The 25,647-nt window shown below is 46.8% G+C and overlaps 1 protein-coding gene across 2 annotated transcripts in view; it reads right to left on the bottom strand.

Moving 5' to 3' along the window:
• The window catches only part of LRPAP1 (LDL receptor related protein associated protein 1), a 109,506-nt gene that overhangs the window by 2,935 nt on the left and 80,924 nt on the right, over positions 1 to 25,647 (bottom strand). For both annotated transcript variants that reach the window (XM_069632035.1, XM_069632034.1), the window contains 2 exons: positions 19,177 to 19,259; positions 6,473 to 6,649 (listed from right to left, as the gene is read on the bottom strand). In XM_069632035.1, the coding sequence (XP_069488136.1) occupies positions 6,473 to 6,649; positions 19,177 to 19,259 (260 nt within the window). The remainder of the gene's footprint in view (positions 1 to 6,472; positions 6,650 to 19,176; positions 19,260 to 25,647) is intronic.

Below are 25,647 nucleotides of genomic sequence, written 5' to 3'. Positions count from 1 at the left end.
GCATTGTTCTGCAGTCTTTGAATTTTGTCTGTAATATATTTGTTAGCTCCTGAGTACAGGGCATTACAGTAATCTAATCTTGACATAATGAGAGCATTGGCAAGTGTAGTGCAGCTCGATCTCGAGAGGTATGGTCTGAAGGCTCATGTTGTGGATGAGGCAAGGGAATTGACTTGCTTTTCAAGAGTGAGAGAGGAGTCCAAGTAGAATCCTAAAGTTTTAATTACAGACATCACCTTGATAGGGTTATCAATGTTAAAGGATGTGTACTTTGGGCTAAGTTTTTGAATATTGGCTTCAGAGCCTAAGATTAGTAGCTCTGTTTTTTCGTCATTCAGGCAGAGGCCATGGGATGCCATCCATGCCAGAATGAGGGTGTATATTTTGTTCACCAAGGCTGAGTCTGCTTCAAAGTTGCCCGAAAGGGGTATGAGGATCTGTGTGTCATCTGCATAATTAGTGTAGGTGACACCCAGTCTATCCAACTTGTCGAACAGAGGCTTGGTGAAGATATTATACAAGGTGGGGGATACGCAGGAACCTTGTGGAACCCCGCAGGTTATATTGATAGGGTCGGCAGAGGCTGAAATAGAGAAGACTCTCATGGTTCTGTTAGCTAAGAAAGATATAGCTGTCAGCTATAATACTGTCAGTACTGAGAGATAATGTCTACCTTTGTGAATTTCTGGTATTGCTACTATTGCGCACATAACCTTACAGTGAAGTGCCGTTAGGATACTTTGTATCCTTATGCAGTTTATATAATGGCTGTGTAGATACTTTTAAAATGTACCCAAGACAAGCTGGAAGCAGCAATGATATTTGGCTATTTACTTGTGCACTTTTGCATTTAAAGCAAATGGTTGCTAAGGTGGCTAGCACCCTAAAATGGCTGTGCTACAAGGTTCTTTGCTTGTTTTTTGACCATACAGTTATTTTAGTCTTTCTGCCTTCTCAAGCCAGGAAATGCCTTCCATGGAATTACCTTTCCTGGGGCTATCTGTGGCTTTCGCTGACTAAGTGGCGGTTTTTGTGTGTGGTCAGAGGAGGGGGCTGTGACGGTCTAGATCCAATCTCCATCCCTGATGCATGAATGTCTGTTGCTGAGCAGATGTGGCCAGCGACTATGCATAATTGGATAGCCACTGCCCGTTTGAATGGTGCAAATCCTTACAATTGGTGTGCTGGGGCATGCTGACAGCTCAAATATTGGATAAAAGGAAGGCTCCAGCAGCCATTTGACAATGATTGGTGCAAAGACCTCTAGTGCAGCTTGCAGATGACAAGAGGACGGCCTCCAAAACTGACCAGCATAGTCTCCAGTGCTGTCCAATTGAAGCTCTGCTTCTCTGTCCTGATCGCAGCAAACTCGTCAGTGCTTCAAGCCCTGGATCAGTGAAATCAACAAGTCCTGGCCCCTGCATGGGGATCAGTGCCTTTGGAAGGGTCCTTGGACCAAATGGTGGACTGACCGTTTCTCTCCCGGGCTACAATCGTACAGCTGCTTGGACTACCTTCAACTTGTGCAACAAGACAACTGCTTCTGCATGGTCAGCCTTCTTCCAAGAACAATCTGTGCTGGGCCTGGTCAAGAATCCCTTTGTAGGACTATAATAAGTGCTGGATTGAGGAAGTTTATTTTCCTGAACTTTAAATAACGTTGACTCTTAATGAGACTAACCACTAACATCACCAATCTCTGAATAAAAATAGATGTGAAGTATCTACTTTGGAACTGGTAACCTTTGAGCACAAGGCCCCAAACTATCTTAGCTGAAGTGTTCTTTCTAAATTCTACTGCATACAAGTACTTTCCTGTGTTCACCGGTAATTGAATCAAATATAATTCTATTTCTCCTAAGGGTGAATGTATCATAGTGTTGGTGTGACAATATATGACTAGAAGTTTTACCTGCTTAGTGTGTATTTTAAAGGCCCAACAAGTGATTGTATATTTTTATACTTACCGGTCTTATTAGAATTATTGGTGTTGCTCCGTGTGGACTCATTGTAGCCCTACACTGCTCACACCCTTCCTGAAACTAAACCTTGCTGCTCCGCTACCTTACCTTGGTTGGGTTTGGTTAAAAATGTTCTTCCCTGTTCAGCATAACAGGGTGGTCTCCCAAAATCGAACCACCCCCCCTACCAGCCCTGGCCAGATTTGGGAAAGCCATCTTAGTGAGGTTATGTTATTCTGATTTGTACTGCACACCAATGCCATGTTCAAAATCTCCAGGATCTGAACGGAAGGGGTTGGGATGGGTTAGGTAATGAGATTGAGAGGGAAAAGCACAAGAGCTTTGATGTGCTGTTGGTAGCTTCAGTTCGGAAAAAACGGCCACTGTGTGTTGGTTGGTCGACATTGTGTGGCATTGGTTGTACATGGGTGATTTATGTACATTTTGGGTGGTTAAGAGTGCTTGTAGATTGTGGTGTTCTTGTTTTCTATGTCAGACCTCATAGAACTCAGTACCAACCTGTTCTGGGGAATGGTTGCCTTTAGAGACACAGAACAAGAGGTCTAAACCTTGAAATATTTTACAAACGTGCCAGATTGAAACACATCTATCCTTGGAATTCCTGGGGAAAACGGTGTCTTGCTTTCACAAGCACCAGGGCACAGAATACCATCTGCACGGGTTGTCCTTTCTGAGCTTTGAATTATCCTTTTTTAAACAAAAAATTGCAATTTTGTCCCAGAAAGTGAGCTGTGCTAATCAGACCTTGCATTCTTAAATGATCCACACTGCACTGCATAGTGCAGAAGTGTTCTATTGATTTGCCACAATCTACTGACACCAGCCGCTGCCATGTCATTTGGCAAAATGGCAGCCGCAGAGTAACATGTACATTCCTGACCAACAGCCTGCTAGAATCCAAATTAATTCTCCGAATGCCCATTTCCATACTTTCTGTGCTAGCTTGGACAGATTTGGAGAATGTGTGCCTCCCCCCCCCCCCAATTGTTGATGTAAAACATTGCAGTGGTGCCATCAGTGAGTATTTGTACAAACTGATTTGTCAGCTGTGCTTCAAATGGTTGCAGCGCTTTGAATACTGCCAGAAGTTCCAGCAGGTTGATGTGGTTCTGTGCCGTGATGTGAGTACACAGACCATGTGCTGTGTGGTGAAGGTGGTGTGCCCCCCAGCCGGAGAGTGACAAGTCTGTTGTAACTACTGCTTACACCGCCGGTTAGTGGAAGGGTTTACCCTTCAACAGATTCTCCTTTGTCCACCAGCGTAAGTTTTCTACAAGTGTTGGCGAAACGACCACTAGATCGTCCCACTGAACGCTTGCCTGAGAGCATTCTTTGGCCAACCACTCCTACACAGGTAAAAGCATGATGCCATCATGCCAAGCAGATGCATTGCTTACGCTTATCTGGCGACCGGCTTGATACTGAGGTATTTGCAGTAGCATGTTTTGTACCCTTTCCTTTGAAGGAAAGGCTAACCCTTCTTCTGTGTTTATGACAGCTCCTAGGAACTGTTTGGTTGCGCTTGGCATAAGACTTTTTTCTCGTTTATTGAGAAGCCCAATTGGAATAAAAGGTTTATGGTTCTTTGAGTGTTTTGCCTGAAAAGTAGTGGTGACTCCTGTAATCAGCCAGTAGTCCAGGTAGGGGGTACAGTGGGATTGCCTCCCTGCGCAGGTGCGCTGCCACCACCGCCTGTACCTTGGTGAATACCATTGGAGCAGACGCTATTCCAAAGGGCAGAACCTTGAATTGGTAGTGCTGGTTTGCGATCTTAAAGCGCAAGAGTATTCTGTGTGCTATGAACATTGAAATATGAAAATAGGCATCTTTCATGTCCAATGTTGCCATGTAGTCCCCTCGCTTTGCAGGGGGGAGGGGGGGGGAAATTACCTCTTCTAGCGTTATGCAGAATTTTTGAGGCTTTACATCAGTGTTTGCCTAATACTGGGCGCATCGTTAGATCTTTCTTTGGCACAAGGAAGTAAATTGAATAGATACCCTTGTTTACCTGGTTTGCCAAGAAAATTTCTATGGCGTCTGAGTAACAGTGCTGCAACTTCCTTGAGAAGGACGCATTGTTCTTCCTTTGTGGTTGACCATTGATGCGGGGGGTGGTTTGATGGTTGCTGGATCAGCTCCACACAATAACCACCTGCAACGGTAGATCGCACCCACTTGTCTATGGCGATTACCTCCCATGCGTGGGTGGAATGTAATACACCCTGCTATGGAGAAGCATGGGAGGAGACCTGAAGCAGGTGGTCATTGTTTTGGAGGTGCAGCTCCTCCGGCCACAAGATCGATGCTGGCCCCTCTGGAAACCTTCAAGGCTTGATCCTGATGGTTTCCCCAGGTTGAACGGTTGAGCCCTAACTTTGGCCATAACCTGATCCCCTTTGTGAATTTTGACCTTGAAAGCGACAAAAACTACTTCCACATCTTTGGCCTGGTGGCTTGTTAGCTGGCCAAGAGATTTCAGAGTATCATAGTCTACCTTGGCAGATTTTAATGCATCCTCCACAGCCTTGCTAAACAGCACATTAGGTTCTACAAGCATGTTGAGGAGTGTAGCCTGTGTTTCAAGTTTGAAACCAGACTGACGAAGTCACGCATGGCGTTTAATGATGGTACCTTTGGCTATGATCCTGCCCCCATTATCTGCGCCATCTAAGTAGTTTTTTCAGATGCAGCTGGATACCGCCTTGCCATCTGCTAGGGACAGTTGCGATTTGAGGGGTTCAGGAGCTGAAGCTATAAGGGTTGCCACCTCGTCCCACTTGTGACAGTTGTAGCTTGCCAACAGCATTGTGTTATTCGCAATCCTTGTCTGAAAGGCAGCTGAAGTGGCCACCTTTCTTCCCAGTGTGTACAGTTTTTTACTTTCCTTAATGTTAAAGTGGTTCCGGCCCTCTTTCGAGTTGTGGTTACCACAAGAGAATCTGGTTTTAGCTGCTCCCTGATGCAAAGTGGGTCAGAGTGCAGGACGAAACAGTTTTTCAATAAGTAGGTTGACTGCCCACGTTTGGTTCGTGGTCTCCAAAGAAGGTTATACCCTTTGGATAGACTGAATGATTAGGATAAATTGGGTGGCGGCTTTCCTGACCCCCCCAATACATCTTCCTCAAAATCTTGATCTAGCCGAGTTTCTTGGGTTTGAATATGAAAGTGAACAGCTGCCTTCATGAGCATATCGTTATACAGTGGTTGATTGTTCACTGGTGAGTCTAGCTTAACTGGAGAGGGTACGTTGAACACATCCTCATCATCATCATCATCATAGTATTGGTCTGCTTCCTGCATTGTATCATTGTCCTCAGTGTCAGTCTTTAGACCGTATAGATCAATATGGACAGGTCCTGCTGCCGATAAGCCACTGGTACCCAGGAATCTGCTTACAGGGGGTGGAAGTCCTCCACGTTCTACAACAATCTTCTTAGTTGGGAAGGGCAGAAAAATAACTTTTAGTTTTCCCTGGACAGGGCCCCGCAGGAATCCAGCTTCAAGGAATCCACATTCGGCTTGTTTTCCTACTTTGAGTAAATTCGAATTTGCACCGCTGCAAGATGCACACAGCTGCTTTTGACCTTCTAAGACTTTTAAACCGCTTAGAGCCATTTTCAAGCCACCTCGCCTCATTGGAAGTGCCCCGCTCCACTATATCGACAGACTTAAAACCACGAAAACACATAGGAGCCCAGGATCCCAGTTTGATATGTTTGAGCCGCCAAAAAAATACAAGAGTATATGCAGTGGCACCGATTCCTTGGTCTAGTTTAAAGGGCGCAAGTGACATGGAAGACACCAAACTTTATTTTGATGTTGCTGCAAGAGAATTACTTGCAGACCTAGAGGGCCCATTTTATCCAAGAGTCTGCATGTTCTAAGTGTTCCCATATACAGGCAGGGCATTTGGGTTTAACAGGGAGTTTGTATTTTGTTTTTTTGTTCAATTAAAGTCTATTTTCAAAGCACCGCAATTGTCTATTACCTTTATTTTGGTGCCATAGTACTAGTGAGTTTTGGATGCTTCCTTGCTGGCCCACACCTTGGCATAGGCTACCTTAAAGAGTTGAAGGAAGGGTGACATAGGCAATACCATTATGATGGAGTTGACTGCTGGTTAAGTAGTGTGGGGGTGGAGTGGGAGTTTAGAAACCACCACTTCCCGTACTACTGCAGAGCAGAACTTCATCAGTCTGTGTTTTGAAAAATGGCATGTACTGAAATGAATTATTAGACTGACACCCCTTAGAAGCAGATATACCGTTCCCCAGAGCTGCAGAGATATGATAGGTTATTTATAACGTGCTCAATACCCAGAGGTTTCTAAGCGTGGACCCGGGGATCGAACCGGTGTTCCTCCGTGTCGCCTTGCTACCAAGGCGAGCATGTTACCCCTGAGCTATCCTCCCGAGAGAACCAACATTGGGCACACATTCCCTTCAGTGTTAAGCAGTTTACGAGTGCATGCAGCCAGAAGGTACACCAACCTTATATCCCAATTCTTTGGTCTTTTCTGCCAGCATGGTATACTTTTCTTTGTTTCGGACTAGATGTTCTTTGTCGCCAGTCTTTTCCACATGTTTAACTTTCTCGTGGGAAATTTCTAACTGCTTTTGGTAGTGCTGGTGCTTCTCCACTTTTGCTTCAAAATGTTTTAACTCTTCCTAGAGTGTAACAAGCATAAAAAGAAAAAATTAAAAGAAATGCATGTAATGCACCCAATATCAAAGGTAAAAAGAAAATCCGCACACCCCCCCCCCGAAAAAAACCCACAAACACACAGCTACCATGATCAATATGTGGTTTCCTCCTACAATTTAAATTACAGGTTTAAATGATGCATTTAATGTAAAAACAAAAAGGAAGAGAGCAGCACGTGCACGTCAGCAATCCAATGAATGTATTGTGAACGTTGGGCCTGGACCATAGAACCTAAATAAATTATTTAACGCAGAGTAAAACCTCGCTTCCATACAATGCACAACATGTTAGGACAGTTGTAATCCTACACATTGCAAGATTAAAGACCATCATAAAGATACTTTGTTCTATAATCCGAGATTACGTTGTTTTAAGTGGTGCTATGCAGGTCACCACAAGGATTTCACTGTACTACTATTTACCAGCTGATTAGTGTATATTCATGAATACATTAAATTGCATCCCACCAGCACACAATTGATAGTGCTTTGGTTTATAGAACACGTAGGGCTTTCCCTAACCCTAGCAACTCATGTCATTCGGCCAAAGGAGCTTCTGCTTGCCAAAGAAGTCTGTGCTCATCATTTAAAAGACGTTAACCAAGGATAACCCCCCACCCCCCCCACTCATTTGTCCGAAATTGCAGCCAACACGTCATCCCAGCAATCAGAAAACAAACACTGCGGGGGCCATCTGTGGCACAGCATATTGAATTCAAGCAGTGAATCGTCACTCAAGGAAGACGGACTATTCCAACTGACATTTACTTAGCAATATCTTTGACGATGCCTGCTCCAATTCATGTTCCTTCTTGGACATTTTAAGGAAGATGTGCCCTTCAAAATCCAGGCTGGCACCTCATGTTAAGTCTAAAAAGAACAGCGTTTATTTAGAAAGCATCTCAATACCCTAATAATTCTTCAAGAAGACCTCCTGCCTTCTTGCTTTGTCCACTGGGTTTGAGATTATAATCTTAAAGGAGTGATTCTTTAAGGCATACACATACACTCTAAATGAGGAGACTGCAACCTATGGCTCTCCAGATGTTTTGGGAATACAACTCCAATCAGAATGGTGAGGCATCATGGGAGTCGTAGTCCAAAACATCTGGAGAGCCACAGGTTGCAGACCTGTGCTCTAAATAAATTCACATAACGGTTCCCAGCCAGGCACAAATCTGAACCCGGTTCCCAAGACCTTATCATAAAGAGCACATCACAACACTGGCTAGAAGGTCAATTTTCTTGGATCATTGATGTCATCACAAGGCATTTGTTTAAGGTACTCTGGCCAACAATGAACATATGTGGTGCAAGACTGATCAGTTAAAGAGGAGAAACCAATGACAAATTTGCGACGGATATTGTAAGCGAGTATTAGTTGTTACACTAATAGACGAAACAGTTCATACTGGCAAGCATCAAAACAGGGGCATGTTCATAGAGTTATGAAACTTAAGAAGGTTGTACTGAATGACTTGTGCAACAGAAGTGTTTGCCCACTACAGATGGTTTTCTCGGTCATCCATCTATGCTATTTGTCATCATTGTAGCATTCAAAGTCTGTAGTATTCTTTATGCAGTTGGGATGCAGGACCAGTGCCGGGTTTCCAACAGCATGCTTAGTCAATCGGTTTCTCACAAAGGATCCAACGATCTTGCATGACCAAGATGCATGTCGAGAATTAACAAGTGTGTACAGCTCTGAGAAAGGGACACACTTGTTAATTCTCGACATGCATCTTGTCTTCCAATACCAGCCTACAAGGGGAGCTTTATTAGGTGAGCTTTATTATCCTCATCAGGCAAGTGTGCGAGCAGCCGATCAAACAGTGAATTAAACGAATATGAATTTGCTATAAAGACAGAGGAAAACGCTGCCCTGGAAGGGAGTTTGATGTACTGTGTGCAGCTGTCGAGTAAAGGGAGATAAGTGGCAAGGTTGCTGGTCCGCTGTACTTTTTCAACTTAGGATACCTGCCACTTAAGAATTAGTCATGATTTGAGGTTTGTGAATGCGTTGACATGTTGGAGTCTCTTAATGGCCTTTTCTAGTGACTAGATTTGGGTTTTACTTTAATACTCCCAAACATGGGAACCATATCACTTCGGTTTTACCTGAAACCCCTTTAGCTGCCAACTATGGGACTTCCAACTAGATGTTTGTTACTTTAGCTCACTAGACTCAAATACGTAAAATTTGGGCCAAATGGTAAGTAGTCATCTCAAATGATGTACACTTCTAATAACTAACGATTTATGAGCTAGAGAGAATACTGCAAAATAAACTCTTTCCTCGCGTGTGATCCCCAATGTATTTGTGGTGCCAAAAAAAAGAAATGGGGCGATTACAAGATGGTGTTGCATGCCTTTGTTCTTTGCATTCAATGCAACTAGAGTTTGTCAACCTAATTGTTTACGGGTGGGTTGGGGGGGAAAATCAAGGGGGAGGGAGTAGTCATTTCCATTTACAATAGGGCTTGGAACTGTTTTGGGAGCAGGTTGTAACACAAATTAGCACATGCAGATAGCTAATTGCCCTACGCTCAGCCAATCAGAATGTTCATAGTGCATTTAATAACTACTAGTATTGACTTAATTCTGAACATTCGTCTTCAGAAGTAGACAGGGAAACCATGCAAATTCCAGGCATAATTTTTCTTCAACAAGACACTTTCTGAACTGACCTTTTTTTGGGTGCAACCTGCCATTTTAACACAAGAAAAAGAAATCCAAGACACCACACGCATGTCAGGTCAAACCTGTTCGAGTTGGACTAAGTTGCAATTAAAATGCTTAATTTATGACGAGAGCCATGTTTTTTTACAACATAAAACCACATTTAATTTACTATCTTGGTTGGCTATTTAAATGTTCTTTTTGAGAAAACACTTTTGTGGGTTGTGCGTCTGGTACAAACATTATAGATAACACATTGCTTGTTATTCCATGAATTATATTTATTCTTTTCGTTTATTTTCATGCAACTCCGATTTCCATTCCTGTATTTGTCAATTTCACATTTGTTTCTCGCAACACGCGTTTCCCCACGGTATATACCCGTGGTTCTTCAGGAGAGATACTAAATTTCAATTCTTTTGTTGAAAACATTGTTTTCTTTAATTCCTTATGTATCTTCTATCAATATTATTTCTCTTATTTTTTCTTATTTCCAAAGATATTCCAATAGTTTTTATCTTCAAATTCTGCCCTTCCTTAGGTTCGATGACCTTTTGGATGCCAGGATCCACGCAGACTTTGTTTGGCTATTTACTTTTCTCACTCTAAAGTATTTTTTTTTTTAACTTTTCCTTTAAAACATGTATTCTTATTACCACCATGTACCAATGGCCTTATCGACCTAGGGTGGCGTCATTATCTCTTGGGACAATGACCCTTCTCCCAACTTCTGCTCAAATTGGTGGCAGGTCTTAAGCCGCGATAGCAACCCCTCCTCCAGCCTAGGCTATATTAAATAACCAAATGCATAAAAGGGGCCCGAGGATGCGATTCCCCAAACCCGCATTAAATGTATGTTGAAAAGGGGTATAGATGAAGGATATTTGTATAGCTACATACCTAGTCCACAGCACTTCGAGACTCTGCATACAGACCTGTAATTCTGTACTCAAATTTATATACCTGTGGAGTACACTGTGCATCAGACATTAGCATGTTTTTTTTTAAATAATAGTCGGTCTAATGTCTTTATTTAAGGGGTATCCATTATTTGTTCAATAGATTTATGGTGTTTTTTTTTTTTGCGACTGCCTAAATCAGTCAGTCCAACTGCTAGAAATTCTTTATATGTGAATCTAAAGGTATTTTCTGTAACTGTGCTTAAGGTTTAAAATGACAAAATACACAAGAAAAAATAAAGAATACAATAAAAGTAAGACTGAGGTCTTGGTACTGGATGCACATTTGTTGCCAGAAAGCCCATCAAAGCATTAATGCTAGTATGCTTTTCTATCAAATCTACAGAGATACAATTCAACATTATGATGTTACGCACTGACCGCGGAAGAATGGGACTCCCATTCTAGTCTGCTAGTGGTAGGACCATTCAAAACTAAAATACACCTCTAGATTAGGTTATAATTTAGAACAGATCAAGATTTGTCCAGAGGTCAAAGGCAATAGGCACACGGTATGCTATGTTGTTGGTGCCTGAAGTCGCAGACATCTAGAGACACACTTGCGTCCACCTTAAGAGTTCCCTTTGCAATAACCAGGCATATTTATGGAGTGCTCCCTATAGACAGAACTTCTAAAACACAAAACACATTTTCAATCTCTGTATATTCTTTGACATGGAAGCACGCAGCACAATACATATTAACAACACATTGGATCTTAGTTAATAGAGACTTCTAAAATGACATTGTCCTTTGAAATAGTTGTTGCCCTACAAGTAAGGATTAACTAGGCGTAAACCTGCTCTGGTGTACTGTGCCCATGAAAAACTGAATAGCTCATGTGTTACGTTTTAGAACAGGCAGCAGTAAATCCTAGCGCTATTAATTCAAAACGGCAAAATAATGCAAGATGTTAAGTCAGCTTCTGGGTATACCCCCACCGCATCAAGCCACTATGTGGTGGGAACAGGCAGGAGTGACACCCAAAAATAAAAATAAAAAAATGGAAAACAGCCTATGATAAGAGAGCACCCAATGTTCAATTCTAGTTTCCACTTGTCCCCATCCAGCAAAGCATCTCCACAAATACTCATTGCCACGAGGAAGATTTTAGGGGATCCACCACTCGTTTTCAGCAGTCAGATTACTCACCTCCCTTAGTGGCCTCTGCCATGCTCTTCTGCATAAGTACATTGCATCTTCCCTCCTTTTCCTAGAGTCCTCGTCCATGCTTTTACTTGGATAATTGTCTGACTCCAATCGTCGAAATACCAGACAACGGTATTGCTCAGCAGAGGTTCATCAGTTTTTGCAAACATCGTCCGTTGGACCTGGTGGCTTTGCAGCTACCAATAGTATCTGCGCTATAAAGCTGCCAGCAAGTTACACTTGCAACTCCACTTTAAAGATAGCAGACTTACTTCTACTCACTCTCCTGTAATGTGAGCAACCTGGCGCAGGAGGTAAAACCAGCTTCTGGGTGTCGTGCATCAAGGAGATACCGCTGGGGAATCGGGAGCGAACACACAGTGCACCGCAAATGTAACTTCTACATGAGATGAACACTAACATTTTTCCTAATATATGATCTATTATATAATATCTCCTAATTCTTCTTTACATACAATTTTAAACACTCGATTACATATGCATGTTCGTAAGGCACCAGTTGGCCTGGGGAGCCAACATAAGCTATCGGTAACGGTTGGTTTTAAGCCAAGCAGGTTTTCCTTGGGCAGATGCAGGAGCAATACAGCTCCCAGCAATTTCAAATCCTGCTTTGTCACCTTTGGTTCTTGCTCATTGTCCTCTCTAGCACACCACCTGTGTGTGCAACACCATCTCAATCATCCATTATTGTCTTGCTTCTGCTTTTAGGCACAAGTGCTACGAATGGTGGGTCCAATTCACCCTGGGCAACGATTTCAGAGATTAGGGGGTCCTAATGGGCTCCACCATTTCCCCATGTGCATTCCTCCCAGCCCCCCCGTGTAACAAGACATGTTTTGAGTTCTTCAATAATTCAATTTGGGCACTGTGGTAGAAATGCATAAATAAGCTATCCATGCTTTAGGCATTGCCCAATCCTTCGCTTCAGCCTCCAGAGCTGCTTACAAGTAGTCCACCTACGGTGTTTCCGTGTATGCTCCCACTGTCCCTTTCCCCTAAAGCGTCCACATTTTTGTCTGGTTTCATTGCGCCATCCAAATCAGAATCTGTGCACCAGACGTGTGCCTGCTGGCAAGTCTCACTGCCTGTGTGAATTGAAAAACAAAGCCCAGGAGCAGGTCCCTGTAGAGCTTGTACAGCTGGGATGACAACAATGCAGATTTCCTCCCTCTATGCAATTGACGCGTGGCTCTGTGTGTTATGGACCTGCCTACGAAGTGGAGATGGCCTGGTACTTTTTGGGGAGCCTAAAGGAGGACGGGGGGTGGGGCATCTACATACCGCCTGCACGGGATGCATCCCATATCTGGTGGATTCTCCTGCCCATCCAGAGTTCCCCAGCCCCCCTCATTGGGGACTTCATTACAGAACCTACAATATACATCGAGACAAGTACACTGCATCAAATGGATTACAGGCTTTTGAGGTTGTCCGCAAGTAAGGAACAAGTGACTTACCTGTAACTGTTGTTCTCCAGCATGGGTCTGGCATGGATTCACATGCTCATGAATATTCCCTGTCTGGCTGGGAATCCTCGGTAAAGAAAAAGAAAAAAATAATCAGTTTCGTTTCTGAACTGTATTTCTACTAGTAACCAATCACTTGTCTGGGTCATTCTGCCCCCAGCCAATGACTGCACTGTACCTAAACCCCTCCTCTGGCAGCCATCTTCAGATTTGGTAGCACGTAAAGTGGCAGTAGGACCAAGAGAAAAGCCGCAGAGGGATAGGAGGGAGGGTTCGCATGTGAATCCATGCCAGGCCCAAGCTGGAGAACAACAGTTACAGGTAAGTAACTTGTTCCTTCTCCAGCATGGGGTCTGGCATGGATTCACATGCTCATGAATATAAGAATACATAGCAGTACACACATGCACAACCACGGGAGGTGGCAAGACTCAACAATAAGCCTTTCATCAACTCAACATTAAGCAACCCTTACCTACTCACCAGGCCCACACCTTCAGGCGAACAGGTTGCGCAGCACTGCCTGGCCGACCCTGGACTCCTCCCTGGAATCCCGGTCGACGCAGTAGAATCTAGTGAAGGTGTCCGTCGTTCTCCATGTAGCAGCTCTGCAGATGTCCAGCAGGGGTACACCCGACAAGAACGCCGTGGTAGCAGCGATCGCTCTGGTCGAATGGCCTCTCGGACGGCCGGGCAACGGTCGGTTTGCCAACCGGTGACAGTGCATGATGCAGCCGGAGAGCCATCTGGAAATGGAAGCCTTCGAGAGGGCATTCCTTTGGTTCACAGGTCCAAAGTTAACAAACAGTTGTGATGTATTCCGAAGGCTCTTCGTGCGGTCCACGTAGAACTTCAGCGCTCTAGCTACATCCAGCGAGTGCAAAGTCCTCTCAGTTGGCGACGAAGGTGACTGGAAGAAAACAGGTAACACCAAGGGCTTGTTGAGATGGATGTCCGACAGCACCTTGGGCATGAAGGAGGGGTGCATCCTCAGCACCACCCTCGTCTCATGGAAAGTCAGGTATGGAGGTTTACAGGAGAGTGCCTGGATCTCTCCCACTCGTCGTGCAGAGGTGATGGCCACAAGAAACGCTGTCTTCCACGACAGGAACTTCAACGATGCCGAATGCAGTGGCTCAAATGGTGGCCGCATGAGCCTGGTCAGCACCACGTTGAGCTCCCATGCCGGGGCCGGCGCCTTCACCGTCAGGAACGATCGGAACAGTCCTTTCATTAACTCCTTCACCAGGTGATGGGACCATAGCGACAAGCGTCCCGGCATTGTGGTGTAGCGGGAGATAGCCGCCTGAAGGATCTTGATGGACGCATGCACCAGCCCCGCCTTGGCCAGCGATAGCAAGCACGGCAGCACTCGAGGGGCCTAATTTGCAGAGGGATAATCTTCTGTGCACGGCACCAGACAACCTCTTCCATTTGTGTCCATAGCACTTGAGAGTCGAGGACGCCCTGGCCTCTGCAAGGACCTCCTTGCAGTCCGCCGGGATATCTTACCCTCCGAACTCTAGTGCTGCAGGAGCCAGGCCTGCAGGTTCAGCGACCCTGGGTCGTGGTGGAGGATGACGCCCCCTTCTCTGCGTCCGTCAGCAGTTTCATGGGGGGGGGCCTCAGCCACGCTGGTGCAATGAGAAGCATCCTGAGGAGTCGCAGCAGCAATAGCAATGGCGGGAACGCATACAGGAATAGGCCGTCCCAGGGGAAAGAGAAGGCACCGGCCATGCTCCCCAGCTGGGGAAACCTGCTGGCAAACCTCTGGCACTTGGTGTTAGTCGCCGTCGCAAATAGGTCGATCTGGGGATTGCCCCATCATCGAAACAGGAGATCCACTTGATCCTGCCGCAGCTCCCACTCGTGGCACAAGCGCAGCTCCCTGCTGAGTGTCGGTGATGAATGTTCTATATTCCTGCCAGATGGAAGGGCACCAGAAACATCCCTTGGGCGATGGCCCAGTGACACAGATCCTGCGCTTCCTTGGATAGGGCTGGGGATCTGGTGCCCCCCCTGCTTCCGTATGTAAAACATTGTGGTGGTGTGTCGGTGAAGATCCTTATCACCTTGCCCTTGAGGGACAGATGGAATAACCTGAGGGCCCAGAACACGGCTCGGAGCTCCAGGACATTGATGTGCAGGGACCTCTCCTCCGGGAGCCAAAGGCCTCTTGCGTGGAGATCTCCGGTGTGCTCTCCCCATCCCTCCAGGGAATCGTCAGTCATCACAGTTTCCTGATATGCCGGGGTCTGAAGTCCATGCCCGCCGCCAGATGCGCACGGGTGTCCCACCACAGGATCACTTGGCGGAAAGTTGAGTGAGATCCTGTCCTCGAAACTGCCCGCTGCTTGCATCCAACGGGTGTAGAGGAACTCCTGCAGTGGTCGCATCCGCAGCCTGCATAGGCGCATGAGATAGATATGCACAACATAATGCCGAGTAGGGACTTGATGGACCTCACCCTGGCCACCTCCATGGTCGACCGCCGTTGCACCTTGCCCAGGATGGCCTTTGTCCTTTACTCCGACGGGGAGGCCAATCGCGCCACTGTGTCAAGTCTGGCTCCCAGGAACAGGGCGACTTGCGATGGTACCAAGTGGGATTTCGCGAAGTTGATCGAGAATCCCAGATCCGTGAGCAGTTGGACGGTCTTTGCTGTGTGATCGACAGAGTTCCTTTGACTTTGCTCGGATGAGCCAGTCGTCCAGGTAGGGGTAGACGTGAATCCCCTGCAGGCGCAGCTGCACCACCACTGGTGCCAGGCACTTGGTGAATACCCTGGGCGCCAACTTCAATCCAATGGGAAGGGCTTTGAACTTGTAGTGCCGCCCCTGGACCACAAATCGTAGGAATTTGCGATGTTCCTTTAGAATGGGGATGTGGAAGTAGGCATCCTCCAAGTCGAGCAACAATAGGAAATCACCTCCCTCCAGCTGTCCCAGCACGTGTTGGAGGGTGACCATCCAGAATTTCTGATATTTGATGTACTAGTTTAGACGAAGATCGATGATGGGTCACCAACCGCCGGTCTTCTTCCGGACGAGAAAGTACCGCCAGTATACTCGGAGCCCCAGAGCCTTTTTTGGGACGAGTTCTATGGCTCCCTACCTCCAGAAGAAGTTGTGGGACGTGGTTTTCCTTCATGGACAAGGGTGGTATAATGGGACACCTCAGAAATTCCAGGATGTGCCCGCGGGCCAGGGCATCTAACACCCAACGGTCGGTGGAGATGGACTCCCACACGCTGACGAATTTCACCAGGCAGCCCCCTACCGGGCACTTGGGTGGGGGACCGATGCCACAGCCGGTTCAGTCCTGCTTGGCTGCGGCCTTGCCGATGAGATCCTCCTGTCTTGCTGCGTTCTCTGTAGGCTTCCTGCGACGAAGAGCGGGCTGCTTGGCGGTAAGACGAGGAACCGCCGCCGAATCCTTTGGAGGAACCTTGCTTGCCTCCGGAGTTCCGAAATGGTGGCCGTTGTTGAAAACCCAAGGGCCGAGCCGTCTGTGTCCACCTTGATGGCCTGCAGTGACTCGTCCACTGTCTTGCCAAACAGGTTGTTCCCCGTCGAAGGGCATGTCCAGAACCCTGGTCTGCATGTCCTGGCGGAAGTCAGTTGCCTTGAGCCAGCCGTGCCGATGAAGGCAAACGCTGTTGCCCATCTGGCAAAAGCCAGTGTCAGCGATGTCCATGGCCACCGTAATGGTGTGGTCTGAAGCCACCTCGCCTTCCTGTAGGATTTCCAGGGCCTCAGGGGAGCGATCTTAAACCACAGCTCCCTGTTGTAGCGTGCCACAATCGCGAGACCCGGTACTTCTTCTCATACCGGTCCCTCTTAGCAGGAGCCGTGGACGGGTTCTTCAGGAGCACCAGCCCCTTGTCCCAGATGTCATCCAGTAATGGAACGGAGAGGACAGTCTTCCTCTTGGCCTCCTGCCGTTGGTAGAGGAAACCTTCCTTCTTCTGCTCTTCGGGGGCAGAGCTGGAAGAGCTCAGATGCCCTGGCGATCATGGTGTGGAAGGAGCCAATTTCGTCTGGAGGGGAGGCCCAAGCGGGTGGTGATGGAAGGTCCATTCTGTCCTCACCACCATCGTCATCCATCCCCGTCGTCGCGGTCTCTGTTCCCGTCTCATCCCTCGGAAGAGGGGAAGGAGGTGAAGGCTGTAAAGGAGGAGGAGTTCTCCTCTGCTTGCTTGGCAGGCGTCCCGATGGTCCAGGCTCCGCTGGATCGTCCGCTGGGGGGGGTAAGGGCTACCTTGTCGTTATCTCCGTACACAAGGCCTGACTAACCATCAAGATTGCTCCTGAGTTGTCTTGTGGCATAGGCATCCGACCCCTCTGTGGCCCGCGGTTCCTCGTCGGCACCGGCGTCGCTTTCTACATCCGCCTCATCGGGATCCTTCCCGTAGGAGCGGACCTCCTCGAACTTCTTGTTCAGGATCTTTGCAATGCCAGCCAGCTCCTCTTCAGAGGTGGTATCTGTTTCCGTAATGGCCACTGCCCCCTTCCCCCCCCCCTTTCTCCACCTGGGGTTTCATGGGGGTCTTATTGATGGGTTGAAAAGAGGATTCCCTCTGCGGTGGCAGGGAAACTCTAGGCCCAGAGGTCGTCTCCACTGGGGTAGCCTACGCAGGCTTCGCCAGGGCCGCCACGACTCCCTCGATCGAGGCCTTAGCCGGGTGAATCAGGGCCTTCGTGACTTCTCCTGAAGCTTCCCCGGGTTCTCCGATTTCCTCTTCCCCGAGCCAGAGCATTGGCACATGGTTGATGGCGTCGGTGATAATGCGCCCTGCCTGGCAGCCGAGGAGCCCCATCGATCGGCGCTCCCGGTGCCCGCAGACTCGCAGTGCTTTGCCTTTTGTTGGGCCCCCGTTGCCGGAGCGCCCTAAAAGGTCTTAAAAGACCGCTCCGACTTCTTCTCACCTGCTGCTGGGCTCTTCCTTTCCAGCCAGTTGGCGAGTCAAGTAAGACGATCCCTCATTGTCCGTTCGGACATGTTCTTACAAAACGCACAGTCCTTTTCCACGTGCGATTTTTTGTTGTGAAGGCAGTAGAGGCACAGAGAGTGCTCATCCTCCTTAAAGACGTTCTGTAGCCCGCATCCAGGGCAGCTCCTGAACAGCTTGGGTCCAACAGGCGTCATGCTTCCTTTGTCCTGGGCCATGACCACGCGGGGTAGGCCTCAAAGATCTTCTGGAATCCTCCGAAAGGTGGAAACTCGATGAAAAGATGCCCTTGAGGGGCGTAGAAAGTTCTGAACACGGGTCCCGTTGATCGGAAGTAGAATCGGTGGAGCTTGAGGCTCAATTGACCGAAAATATAAGAGTAAACTCTTCAAAAAAACACAAAACACAGTAAAAGCTCAAGAGCTAAAGCACGAGGACTCCCACACGTGCAGTAAAAATCTGAAGATGGCTGCCAGAGGAGGGTCTTAGGTAGAGGGCAGTCATTGGCTGGGGGCAGTAGGACCCAGAGACCAGCGATTGGTTACTAGTGGAAAGACAGTTCAGAAACAAAACTGATTTATTCTTTACCGAGGATTCCCAGCCCGATGACATGGAATATTCATGAGCATGTGAATCCATGCCAGACCTCATGCTGAAGAAAGAGGGGTTGCTATCTGGGGGGTTTACCTAGTAAACTCCCATTTGCCATTTCTAGGCTATAGAGTTTGGACATCTGATCTTTTGCATTGACAACAGTCCTTTTTCAAACATCACTGAAAAGTTAGTTCTGCCTTAAAGACTGTTGGCAAAAGGTTATATTGGGCCAATAAAATCACTTGCAGAGAAAATGTGTGGGCCTGGGAAGAGGCTCAAGGCCACAGCATATGAAGATTTAGTGATTTAAGACCAAACTACTGGGGAACAAGAGAAATGGTAGGTTGCATTACAATATGCCTCAACTACACACACAAGAACAAATATTTATTTTAAGAAATCACCAAGCAGGTAATCGTGTATGACCAACATAACTCGGCAAAGTTGGAGACTGGATTCATTTCAAAGTCAAGGCTCACAAGGTTTTCCAACATCATCCATGACAGATTGGACACAAACACATTATGCCAATGGATTAGTCGTGATATGTCAGTCTATTAATTAATGAGAATGAGCCCCATTGAAAGGGGTGCGATTTACTGAAGTCCCAGAAATAAACGTGACCAACAGGAATTAAGATCACAAACAGCTTGACAGCACACATTGGCTTACCTTAAAGGATTCCAGCTCAGCCGCTGTAAAGTTGGCTCCTTTGGCCATGTCCCACAAGTCATTCACTCTCGGTTCTTCAAAATCTAACAGTGATACAAAGCAAATGAAATTGCACTGACATAGGGGTACCACAAAGCTAAATTACCTACACAGCAACATTATGTGCAATACTACCAACAGAATGAGACTTCATGAAACCGATGGTGGACTGAAAAAATACCAAATATGAACATACTTCTCAGGAGGAGAAGGAATAAGAAATGTTCCCACGCCCATTAAAGGGCACCTCCAAGTATCCTATGAAATAATTAGCACTTCCCACCTAAACAGGACACTAGTACCAGCAATGCCCTCCAAGCACGCTTGCCTTATAGATCCCCTTACCTCCCTCGAAGGCCGCTGTTACAAATGTAACTGACAGATCCCAAAAAAACGTAAACCCAGAGTAACGTTTTTTCCTTCTTATGATCGACTAGTTGGTCGTCCAGAAGCACAAATAAATATTGCACTCTTTGGCCATTGTCAAAAGCAATCTATGGCCAATTGATATCAGAACAAAAGCTTATTTACAATATTGGAAAATCGTAGAGTTCAACTGTTTTAAATTGTAAACGTCTAGATCTATAAATTGCTCCATAACAGCACACTTCTCCAAACCCTTTTATGGGGATGGAGAAGCACGTACGATTCATCTACAGAGGCGGCCATGGATGCCCATCGAAGGTCACATTCATGAATGAACATCACAAGAAGCCGGCAGTAGGATATTGCAGATGCATATATAGAGTGAAGCTTGCAATAGTCCAGCAAGTCAGATTTGAGAGTCGGACCACTACAAGAAAGTCAGCAGTGGATCTCAATATGGCAACCTCTAAAACCAGCATCATGAAGGGCCTCAGAACAGCTGATCACACTTTACATAAATGCCACATCTCACATATTTTGCACCCAAATCTTAATTTTCAAGTATACATCTCTACTCCAAATTAAATACAGCAGCACACCAGGTCAATAGGTTAAGGACCTCTCCTACAAAGACCCTTAAATATTTAACCTTATTAATTGCAAACTTTCAACGAAGGTACATATTTAAATGTATGACCAAATAAGAGTTAAGGATTAAATTACTAATGTAAATGATCCATAATTGGCGTAATCAACCACCTACAGTTCTATCGGTATCATTTCAGTTTATTGAAGAAAATGAAAAACCAGAAAAAGCAAACATGTCGCACACACTGCTAGTTGAATAATTAATTGGGCTGCACGATTCTCCAGGGTGAAAACTTGTTAATCTATACTTCTCCGAGTTATAGATACCCTCTTTAACATCAAGAATACCCTCTTTATACATTAGCTGCCCTATGTTAAAGATTTGTTAGTTACATCTAGCATTTTGGCTGCGATAATTCTAGGCAATGGAGATCCTTTAAGTTAATTAAATACTTCAAGAGGCAACAAATAAGATGCAGTGTGGGTGGTTAGACCTTGGCACTTGGCATCCACATTGCTGGGGCAATCATTGTTGGACAGCTCTATGGTAAAATAAAGGTGTTGGACAGTTTGCATTGCATACTCAAATACTATGCACCAGGATCATTCCTACGCCATTACTGGAACAAGCAGCACACGATAGGGAACAGTTTTTCCTGGAACAATGCTTCCTTTGCCATGTCCCCACCAACCTGATGTCCAGCAGTTGCAAATGAACATTAGGAATCAAACAGCTAGGCAAGAGGCTGGTCTCACTAGAGCCATCTTGGCTACCGATTTTCATTCCTGGCCTTTCATTCCTGTCTTGAGGAATTAACCTGGTCGGCGATCATTATTTATTTGCTCACATCAAAAGAGTTTTTTTTTTCTGCAAAACTTTCAGCCATAATTCCCCCTATACAACCATTGCTTTGCTCTGGATAAACATCTATAACCATCTTCCATTTCCTAAATCAAGAACCTCTTACTGACATCACTTTAAACATAGGATTCATAAATCTGTAGACGATCTCTAAAGTGCCTCTGCTCTCTCAGGCAAAATACACATTAACATTAGGTTCCTAACATTCTTGAATCCCTCTTTTTCGGATCGTGGTTGCAGCTTCTAACTTGTCCTCACTCAGTAAGACATTGTAATTTTCTCTGAGTGTTTTGTGGAGAATCATTGACACAGGAACAGGCAGTACGTTCTTGCACGAACGATCTTGGTCAACACGTTTGGGACTGTGAATACAGCCACAAAGACTACACAAAAAGACGTGCAGAGAAAAGAAACGCAAGCAATGTACTGATGCAGCTAGACACTACAGTACAACTGTAATATGCAAGACAGACAACACATGATCAACATCAATACCAGGGCCTCCTTCACTTGGAGGAAACTGTGACTGTCAATGTAGCACTGGAGCTTACTCATTAACAATCTCCTCTTCTACACGGAATACTGCAATAGTTAAGGAAATGACTTCTGCCACTACCGGATCCAGCACTGCAATGCAGGTAACCGAACCCTGGGAACTGGTTCAACTCCTACATTGATTAAACACATTTACACTTGGCACCAGACAGGAGTACACACTCGGCTGGCTTCAACTCAGACCCCCCCCTCCATCTTCACTAAGAAATGAAGGTTTCAAATAAAGGATTGGTCCTCGAGTAGTGCATTCACCGAGTGCCTTTTCCCACAAGGAGCATTTCCATAGGATGCTGCTTTAATAGGTTAAGAATAGGTTAAAAGGTGATGGCTACGTTTTGGAAGTAGAGGAGAAAACGTAACTGAAGTGGCATATACTAAATTGGGGCAGGGGGCAATTCTGAAACAAAAAGAAGAAAAGTGGTGTGCTTGTAGAAAACACTGAGCGTGGGGCTGAAGGCAGCAAGTTCAGAAAGTAACGCAAGAAAACCACCTTATGCCGCTCATGGAAAAGACGAGTAAAAAGCCATGCTTAAGCACTGCAAATCCCCAACAATCTGCTTTATATCATTCCTACAGATCGTGGTGAGCAAATCATAGATCCCTTATCTTCAGTTTATCTTTACTTACTGTAATCCAAGTACCCGACCTACAGAAATATATATGTATATTAATTAAACCGACCCAAGGCTGCCAGGTTGGAACTTCTACTGACCTAAAGGGTCGTTTAAAATGGATTAGAATTGAATTGTTGCTCTTCAAAGCACACCTGCACGTCAACCTGTCTTGCTTAAATAGGAGCCACTTCAGCTATCCATCCTGTGCCCTTAAAGATACTCTCATTTCTTACCAGTGCAAAAACTCGCAGGAATATGGAGCGCAAAAACTCGCCAAATCACATTGTGGTGAAAGCAAACATTCTGTGAAACAGCAGAGCAATGTGGGCCTACAAAACGAATCACATTCTGCCTGGCTGGTAAAAGGGCGAGCTGCCTCTTCCCACCCAGTTGTGTCGTTGTTTAACCAGGTTACTCACCATAGAGACCACCTTACTCCTAGTCCATAGTCCCCTTTCCTCCATACTTATGGGACATTCCTCCGGTCTGTGGGACGTGAGCGGAGGACTTTGTAAAAAGCATCCAAAAATGTTGCAAAACGTTTTAGTCCTTCCTCTCTTTATGCGCAGGGCCCAGCATGCGGCTGTAACCCCGCCCATCTCAGCCCCGCCCCATGCATCGCCCATTAGTCCTTTTCTATCGCCAGGTCAGAAACCCCTTAGCAATAACAGAGGAACCTTATTAGAGGGGACAGCGGGCGGGCGTATGGAGGAAAGGGGACTATGGACTAGGAGTAAGGTAGTCACTACGGTGTGTAACCAGTTATACTCCTACGTCCCGTCCCCTTTCCTCCATACTTATGGGAGATTCCCAAGCACACCTTACAGGAATTATGGGTGGATGGAAAAAACCCCTACTGAAAAAGGTTCTTCAGCACAGCCTGACCAAACTGAGCATCAGATCTTGAGCTCATGTCTAGACAATAATGCTTACAAAAAGCAGATGGGGAGGCCCAAGTACCCGCCTTTGCGATGGTCTCCCAGGGGACATATTTCTGAAAGGCAACCACGGCTGCCTTGCCCCGCACCAGGTGTGCATGAATACCTTTAGGATGCTTCAGCCCTTGGACGGCGTAAGACTCCGTAATGCAGGCAGCAATCCATCGAAAGATAGTTGCCTTAGAGGCCTGCTTACCTTGTGGATTACCAAAGGTCATAAACAGTTGAGAAGAACTCCTAAGCTCTCATGTTCTGTACAGATAGAATTTAAGAGCCCTTCTAACATCGAGGCAATGCAGACCCTTTCTGCCTCTGAGGCAGGGTTCGGAAGGGTTCGGAAAAAAGACTGGCAGGGAGATTGACTGGTTCAGATGGAACTCAGAGACCACCTTCGGCAGGAAAGCAGGATTTGTCCGTAGGACCACCTTATCCTTGTGAAAGACCAAGAAGGGATACTCCACCGAGAAAGCCTGGAGCTCACTCACGCGCCTTGCTGAAGTAACAGCGACCAAAAAGGACACCTTCCACGACAGGTGCTTGAGGTCCACCGTGGCCATTGGTTCGAAAGGTTTATGGCACAACGCCATCAGGACCACATTCAGATCCCACGCCGGGTGCGGACTATGAATCGGAGGATAAAGGCGCGTCAAGCCTGCAAAATGACTCTTAACCACTGGGTTAGAGAGTAAGAGCATTGGTCCGTAGATAGGTAAGTGGAAACCGCAAAAAGATAAGTTCTGCATGACAGAACGTGAACACCCGACTCTGCTAAGTGGGATACAAAGGACAGTACCCTATCAATTGTAGCCCCCCCCCCCTTGGGTCCAACTGCTTGTTTAAACACCAATGAGAAACTGAGCCATTTGCTTCTGTACTGGGACCTAGTTGAGGGTTTTCTGGCTGCCTGGATAATACGCATGTTATCCGCAGAGAAGCTAAGATGTTCTAAAGACTTGAACTCAGGCACCATGCCGCCAAGCTGAGTGATTGTGGGGAGGGGTGCCACAGCTGCTGTTCCCCCTGGTGAAGAAAATTGGGAGTCACCGGTAACCTGAACGGCAGATACACCGACAGGTGTTGAAGTTCTGAGAACTAAAACCTGTCCGGCCACCACAGGGCTATGAGTGGAAGAGAACAGTTCACCGAGTTTCTCAATTTGCAAATCGTCCGATGAACTAGAAGCAGAGGCGGGAAGGCATAAACCCTCATGTTGTGCCATGGAAACGCAAGACCATCCCCCAGAGAGGAAGCTCCCAGCCCGCTTCTGGAGGCAAACAGAGGAAGCTTCTTGTTTGCCGTCGTAGCGAAGAGGTCCACTTCCAGTGTGCCCCAACGCAGGAAAATCCATGAGGACTCCCACTCGTAGCGGACCATCGTCCGCCGGCTGAGGGCATCTGCCGTGACATTCAGCTGGCCCGGGATGTGTACTGCAAGTAGCCAGACACCATGAAGAACTGCCCACTCCCAAATCTGGATGGACAGGTCCACGAGGGGGAGGGAGGGAGAAAGACTTGGGTTTCCCCTTGCTTCGACACCACATTGTCCGTGTGGATACAGACCACTTTGTTGGCAATGATTGGTCTGAACGCCTTGAGCGCTAGGAAAAATCAGCAGAAGCTCCAGATGATTTATGTGAAGGTGCTTGTCCTGAGGCGACCAAAGATCCGAGACCTGAAGAAGATCAAACATTGCAACCCCACCCACAAAGGGAGGAGTCCGTTGTGACCTTTGGCATCTGGGCCGTGTCCTGAGACCCCACCCCTACCGACAGGTTGCTGAGAGACGACCACCAGTCCAGGTCTGCTCTCATGAAAGCCGGAATCGTTATCAACTTGGAGTCCGGATCCACAGCCTGAAGCCAAGAACTCCGAAGAGCCATCTGAGTCTGCCTCATTTTGAGACGGGCAAGAGGAAGAGCCAACACGCACGAGGCCATGAGGCAGATGGAACCACCAGGCCGACATGCTCTCCGACTGCGCGAACATCGGACACGTGGCCAACAGATCCGCCATCCTGTCCCCGGTCAGGTACACTCTGCAGTCAATCCTGCTCCAGCGAAAACCCAGGAAAATCAAGTCCCGAGAGACCGTCATGGGAGATTTCCGCCAGTTCACTGACAGCCCAAGATGGAACAGGAGCTGGAGGAGAGACTGAAGATTGCAGGCGGCTTATAAAGGGCACGGGCTGCGTAAGAGCCAGTCGTCCAAATACGGATACACATGGATACCCTGCAGACGAAGATAGGCCACGATCAATAACACCTTCGTGAAGACACGCGGCGCCGAGCTGAGGCCAAAAGGAAGCACTCGAAACTGGAAGTGCTCCTCTCCCACAGAGAAGCAGAGATATCTCCTATGTGGATTCCAAATCAGAATATGCATGTACGCATCCTGAAGGTCCACCACGCTGAGCCAATCGTCCATCTGCAAGGAGGACCGTATCTGGCCGGGCGTGATAACAGCCAGGAGTAGAAGCCCTCCCCTCGTTCCCCAAGGGGAACGGGTTCCAC

The sequence above is a fragment of the Ambystoma mexicanum genome, chromosome 6q (assembly GCF_040938575.1).
Source record: "Ambystoma mexicanum isolate Mex_15411 chromosome 6q, UKY_AmexF1_1, whole genome shotgun sequence".
Taxonomy (NCBI): Eukaryota; Metazoa; Chordata; class Amphibia; order Caudata; family Ambystomatidae; genus Ambystoma; species Ambystoma mexicanum.
This window is presented reverse-complemented; position numbering and strand designations above follow the sequence as displayed.